This window comes from Mizuhopecten yessoensis, unplaced genomic scaffold, assembly GCF_002113885.1.
Source record: "Mizuhopecten yessoensis strain PY_sf001 unplaced genomic scaffold, ASM211388v2 scaffold1471, whole genome shotgun sequence".
NCBI lineage: Eukaryota > Metazoa > Mollusca > Bivalvia > Pectinida > Pectinidae > Mizuhopecten > Mizuhopecten yessoensis.
Window position 1 is genome coordinate 835,910 of NW_018404063.1, and position 7,425 is coordinate 843,334.

Genomic DNA, 7,425 nt, shown 5'->3' on the forward strand with positions numbered 1-7,425 from the left:
TTAATTTTCCCTTTGGGGCCCCGCCCTGGCCCCAGGGGTCGGGGTAGGAATCTCAATTTTACAATTTGAAACCATCTACCTCCAAGGATAATTCTCACCAAGTAAAAATAATTTCCTACAGAAAGTTGTCAAAATATACCCAAAAGTGTTATTTCCCTATATAAACTATAGTAAACTTTACCCCCTCCCCAAGGGAGAACGGATAGCTCGGGGGTCCTGAAATTTACAATTTAAGTAAAGCCCCTGATTATCTTTCTTTCCACGTAGAGAAAATGAGTGTAGTACCTCTGAGTCTGAAGAAGAAGATTTTTGAAATATTGATTAATTTTCCCTTTGGGGCCCCGCCCTGGCCCCAGGGGTTGGGGTAGGAATCCCAATTTTACAATTTTGAAGCCTCATCTACCAAGGATGATTCTGACCAAGTTTGAAAAAAATTCATCCACTGGTTCTTGAGAAGAAGTTGAAAATGTAAAAGTTTACGCACGACGGACGACAGACGACGATGGACGAAAAGCGATTAGAATAGGTCACTTGAGCAAAGCTCAGGTGACCTAAAAAGGGTCGAAATCCCAAATTAAAATGCCAGTGCACAACAACATAAGATACTGATCATTCATGCAAAGTTTCAATGAAATCCACCTGTTAGTTAAGGAGGAGTTCTCCGGACCAGTTACTGTGGACGACAGACAGACGGACAGGGCGATTCCAATATACACTCACTTACTTCGTTGCGGGGGTATAATAATCTTCTTGAAAATTTTAGTCTGATAGACTAGTGTTATGTTATGACTATAAACATTGGCAAATCTCAAAAACTACTTAGTGAAGTACAAAATTTACTATTATTTATATAAAAAGGCTCGTTTTCCTTGTTAATAATCAGTCTAAAAGGAGTTCCCAGAACACGGGAGATTGTTTCTAGTGCCTGGTAGAAAAAAAAATCAGCTATGCGGATATATGGTCCCTCCCCCTTCCCTGGCGCAATTCACCCCACCCTCTGTAAACATACACTCTGAAAAATGATTTGCTACGCCACTGGTTGCAGTGTTGTAACTGTAAAATTGACAGAACTGTCAAACAAATCCTGAAGAATTTTAAATTTCTGGGTAATTCAAGGTCATTCATTTGAACAAACTTGGTAGCCCTTTATCCTAGCATGCTACTGGCCAAATTTCATCATCCTTTGCATAAACATTTTAAACATATTTGACCCATGTGACGTTAAATATAGTTCAAGATCATTCATTTGAACAGATTTGGTAGCCCTTTATCCTAGCATGCTACTGGCCAAATATCAACATCATGGGCCTATTGGTTATTTAGGAGAAGTTTTTTTTAAAATTTTTGAACATATTTGATCCCTGTGACTTTGAATAAATGTCAAGGTCATTCATTTGAACCAACTTGGTAGTTCTTCATTCCATCATGTTATGGGCCAAATATCATCATCATGCACCTTTTGGTTATTCAGAAGAAGTTGTTAAGGGTTTCAAACATGTTTTACCCCTGTGACCTTAAATATGAATGAAGGTCATTCATTTGAACAAACTTGCATGGTAGCTAGCCCTTCATCCCAGCATGCTACTGGCCAAATATCATCACCCTGGGCATTTTGGTTATTCAGAAGACCTTGAATATGGGTGAAGGTCATCTATTTGAACAAACTTGGTAGCCCTTCATCCCAGCATGCTACGCGGATACTGACCGAATATCACCATACTGGTCCTTTTGGTTATTCAGAAGAAGTGGTTTCAAGGTTGTTTAAGACAATTGACCCCTGTGACCTGGGCATTTTGGTTATTCAGAAGAAGTTGTTTAAAGTTTTTAACATATTTGACCTGTGACCTTGAATATGGGTGAAGGTCATATTTTTTAAAACAAATTTGGTATCCCTTCATCCCAGTTTGCTCCTGGCCATGTGAGCTAAAAATCCCTTAATCCCCATTAAAGAAGAAGGATTTTAAATCTTTTACCTCTATTTCCCCTATTTGTCCCCTGGCCACAGGATGCTCCAGACCAAATTTAGTTAAAATCCACTAAGCCGTTCAGGACTAGTAGCGTTTTAAAGGAAAAGTTGATGGACGGACGACGGACGCTGCGCCATGGCATAAGGTCATGATCACTTGCCCTTTGGGCCAGGTTAGCTAATAAAATGAGGGGCATTATATGGAGGTTTTACTTTATACCATATCAGGGAAAACTTAAACAAGAAGATGATACAAAATTATTTTGATGACCAACTAAACCTAAAATAAATTCTACAGCAGAAACTCAACATATACTCTACAGCGTAGTTTGGCCTTACTGGCATTATCATATCTTTTTTTAAATGACAAAATAAAATCAATGCGAAGTGCTGGTTTTTTTGTCAAAACTGAATAAATAACAATTTATTAAGAATGCAAAAGTATTTTATTGTTTTTTAAATGAAGCTATAAGAAACAATCAAGATGTTTTCTGGTACAATGTCATTATGACATGCCTTATCAAGTACACTTTCTAGCATAACACATTTTTGGATTAAGTGTATGAGGATATTTAACGTATGTACAATTTATCAACAAAAAAACGACTTGGGTCAGACATTCCTCAAAATTTCATTTGGAAACAAAGAAATGAATACCCAGGTCCCCCTTTCACAGCTGTCAAAAAGATCCTGATCCTGGCCCTTTCACCATCGAGAGTAATCTGCCCGAAAGACCACCTCAACCGAAATGCTTTGTGAATGAAGCCAATCTGCTAGCTCTCTCAGGGGCAAGAGTCACTGTGAAACTAGACACCAGGATTTATGTTTTCTCAATTCAGCATAACATTAGTCCAGACATCAAGAGTTGTCTTTCTTTGAATCCTCCAGCTCCAACTTGTTATCTTCAAAGTCGGTCTTAATGTCCTTGGCATATGTTGCGAAAAACAGATCCCTGGGTGTGAACTCAGACTGCTTCACATCGTCAATTCCCCATGGCACGTACGCCTTCAGCTGTAAATGAAATAAAATATTGATGATCAAGACCCAAAATCTAACCTCCTGAAATCCTTTTCTCAAATTTTGAGTTTGTAAATATCAACCTACAATGTCGTCATCAAATGTTGAACAGACATTTGGAAAAAGACGTCCTCACAACATTTCTTTTAAGTCATGGACGGTGTGACCAGAAAAATACGTTTTCCAGACTTTCCAGGTGGCCGCTGGGTATATTACCAATGCGTGGCATTAAGACCACCGGAAAGGCATCAGATGTTGAACAGACATTTGGAAAAAGACGTCCTCACAACGTTCCTTTTAAGTCATGGACGTTGTGACCAGAAAAAAGACGTTTTCCGGACTTTCCAAGTGCCCGCTGGGTATATATATATATAATTACCAATGCGTGGCATTAAGAAAAGTAGGTAGCATCCAATATAAAATGAAAGAAATTTGTTTCGTTTATCGTTGGCATCGGTAGCATCCAAGTTGCTTTAATATTATCGTTAACGAATGATGATTTACATTTCAAATGTTTATCTTGGTGTACAAAGATGGAAAGAAAAGATAACACAAAAGTTCGCTCTTTCAATTCAAACAGACCACTGGTCATAGGGTGTCACCCGATCCAGAACTGGATAATTGTTAATGACTAGCTTCACACTCTGAATGTTTGAAGATATTTCAATATCAACTACATTAGGTAAGTAATTGTTAAAGTTTTTTCATACAGTTTGCATTTTGACCCTTTTAATATATCAGTTCACAAACAAATCGACAGAGTTGTGTAAACATCTGACAAATGCTTTGTCAAGTTTGAATATTCAAGACCAATGATCTGGGCTAATGGATTTCAATCATCTGAACAAGAAATACTTTTGTAAACCATATTATTAATGCTTCATAACTCGAGCTGTGATCTTCAATTTGTTTTTCGATATTTGAATTTATTGTGTTTTAAAAAATATTCTTAAATCTTTAACGTAATATGTCGTCTAAAAAAGTGATGTGCACTGTGTCAAAAACTCCTACAATTATTAACTCAAGTAGATGATATAAACAAACATATTCAAACTGACATTTAAAATAAACTTTGCACTTGCATTGTTAAGCTGTGTTTGTTGTTATTTGATCGATTGTATCACATGGCTACAAATGTCTGCAAAACATATATTCTATGCTGATGTGCAGGGATTCATCATATCAGCATAGCATAATTAATAAGATACTTGTAACAAATCTATGTGATTGCATAGTGACAACATTTATACAAAGTTAATGAATGTTGTCAAAAAGTTACACACAAAGATTTTGTGAACGTTACATGAAAACGTCAATGCAACGTTGTATCCTGACGTAACTGCAATGTGTTCAAGACATTTTTTGCCGACTGGGTATGGTTATGGGGTGGGGATCTCAACGGTTTCAAAGTTATCACCCAAGAATTAAGTCCCTAGGGAGGGGGTTGAGCCAGACCCCCTGGGTCAATTTTAATTTATGATTGTGTTTATCTCTTTATACCTATCAAACATATACAAGTGGGGATCCCAACCATTTTGAAGTTATGGCCAAGGAATTAAGTCCCTAGGGGTGGGGCCAGACCCAAGTGTCAATATAAATATCATGACTGAGGCTGTCTCTTGCTGCCCAACAATGTTAAATATGGCTATGGGGTAGAGATCTCAACCATATAAAAGTTATGACACAAGAATTAATTTCTTAGGGGTAAGGCCGGACCTCAAGATCAATCCAAAATCATAATTGTGTTTGTGTCTTGATGCCAAGCAATGGTATACATGGTAATGGGGTTGGGATCTCAACCATTTCAAAGTTATGGCTCAGGAATCGAATTAAGTCCTTAGGGGTGGGGCCAGACCCAAGAGTCTATTATATTATGATTATGTTCGTCTTTTGATGCCCAGAAATGGTATATATATATACATATGTATGGTTATTGGGTGGGGGATGACAAAATTGTTGATGGACGGACATACGGACAGATATGGCAGAATATGGCATAAGCTCACCTTAGTCCTTTGAACCAAGTGAGCTAATACAAGTTATTGAAAAATATTGTGATTCAGCGATATTTTATTTTTGTACTGTGGTATGATATGGCATGCCAATGTAGACTGATAAACATTTTTTCCCATAAAGTGTGACAGACAGTGACTTACGTAGTAGAACAAATTTACATCAGCACATATCACAAATACAGACTTCACACTGAACATACATACTTTAAAACCTTTCAGATCTGGAACGATGAATTCTGGTACCATCTCTTTAATGTGTCTGTACTGCTTTGTCTGCTCGTCAAATTTTCCTGTGGGTGCCACACCTTAAAGTAAAAATAAACTTTGTTATCACAACAGGGGTTTATGAGAAACAGACCCAGGCATGGGAGGAAATTGGGTAAAATCATTGACATAATAGCTATTTTGGAAAATCTCTATAATCATTATTCCAACTCTGAATACATGAAATCAGATTCGTTAACTTTTATTTAAGCCGGTCTTTATGATGCCGTGATCATTCTGTCCTTCCTACATACTATGTATTTTGCGAACTCAGTCAATCGCGAGGAAATTATATATATTTATGCATTACTTTTTTAAGCTTTCCCAATTAGGAATTTTTAAGGGGTAAAAATCAGACACTTTTTCAATTGGGAATGGATCCTTTAAGCAGACCTATAAAGTACCCTGACCCTCGGGTCTTGCTTACAGGAGTTTATATAGTTTTCCCCTTACTTTGAGGGTGTGCCAGAAAAATTTTTAGCCAGCGGGGCGAAATTTCACTTGTCTAGCTTGAAGCTCTGCCAAACCAGAATTCACCCGGGGATTGGAAATATCTCTGTCACACCCCAAAGGGTAAGGGATAATGTTTTTCTCTAATCCCATTATTTCCATATCAACTCAACAGACTCACGGGAAGACAGTGACATGAGACCAGACGACCTCAAGAAGGTCATACAGGAAACACATGGAGTGCAGACGTACCGACCTCACGTGCTTATACAAGTTCATAAGCTCGTTACGATTTTCGCTGTTGAGGGAGTTTCTGTGGATTAAATCGTGTTTACAAATGTAGTGTACTTACTCTGTGAAAATAACGTTTTGTAAAACATCAAGATACCTATGAAGTGCATGTGTGAGTGCATGTGAGAATGGCATACCATGCGATAGCCTCTGGTCACATATGTACCTGACATGTAATTATAAATATACAGTGAGTTAGCGGACTGTGGAATGATGTCCAAATTGTCCATGACTGAAGGTAATTTGGTTCCATTAAAGAACAATAAATTCATAATTTTGATATCATATTTTTGATTTATTTCCATCATTTTTGTTATATATGTAAACAGAGACAACTGTCATTGTGTAAATGTCATCCCTCTGCAAAAAGTTCTGATTTTTTTCAAGGAAGATAACTCTCACCCGGATCAAAGTGATTGCAAAATGTAAAATAAATTAATTATAAAGCCATTGTGTATATTTTGTTCAATTTCCCATTCTATATGTATAGATCTTTGTGTCCTGTTTGCTTTATTAGCTTGTAGATAATCACTTTTATCTGTACAAATTCAATAAAAGACACTTTGTGTAACATGTGTTGCATATTTTGCGATAAATAAAATATTTGTAGGGTAAATTAGAAATGCTTCTTTTCATTTTATTATTGTTGTTATTGTTCCAAACAATGCCACACACACAAAAAAACAGAAAATATTAAAATTGACGAAAATTCAATTTTTTGGTATTTTTTCCAAAAAATGTCCCCAAACTATCGGAATGTTTAGATTTTCATAAAATCAACTCTACATAGTTGCATAACCATTATATGAAAGTTTCAACAAATTTTGCTGGTTAATTGCGAAAGTGTGGAGCCACCTTAAAGCCAATTTTAATACTGTTTTCAATGTTTAGATTTGACATTTTGATCGTTTGATCTTGTTTAAGCGATTTACAAGAAAGTTTGCTGGGAGTACAAAATCCATGCTTGAGCATGAGAATGGTTTCATGAATAGGCCTTGGTAAGGTATTGCTAGAGAAATTATCTTTTGTCCAAATAAGAAAAAACAATTTTGGTCTGGCAGAAAGCTAGGGTTATATCTAATAGTGGCTTTCCAATTATGTCGTCAACAATTGGTCCATGGCGTTAATAGTGTAGCGGAACTGGATCAAGTAACTCAAACGGTTAAGCTGTCTAGAGTTAGGTAAGGTCCTGGGTTCAAATGTCCATCTTGTTGTACAGTTGACCAACTCTTGTTTTAAGTATTTAGTGTAACCTTGACAAAGGAATAGGGTTGTAAATATTGTTGTCTTCAGGGAGCGGTCAAGGGGGAGGGGCAGGAATTAACATTTGAAAAACTTGAAAATGTCTGCAAGACATAAATACCCCTGCTCATTGGATGGGACGCAACGGGACAGACATGGGCAACACTATCCCCCCCCCCC

General features: G+C 37.0%; 1 protein-coding gene across 1 annotated transcript in view; it reads right to left on the bottom strand.

The window, feature by feature from the left end:
• Positions 1 to 2,393: 2,393 nt before the first annotated feature.
• LOC110462811 (39S ribosomal protein L41-B, mitochondrial-like) overlaps positions 2,394 to 7,425 on the bottom strand; it is a 10,426-nt gene continuing 5,394 nt past the window's right edge. The window contains exons 2-3 of the mRNA XM_021517005.1: positions 5,203 to 5,303; positions 2,394 to 2,977 (exon numbers count right to left, since the gene is read on the bottom strand). Of these exons, the coding sequence (XP_021372680.1) occupies positions 2,825 to 2,977; positions 5,203 to 5,303 (254 nt within the window). The 3' untranslated portion in view covers positions 2,394 to 2,824. The remainder of the gene's footprint in view (positions 2,978 to 5,202; positions 5,304 to 7,425) is intronic.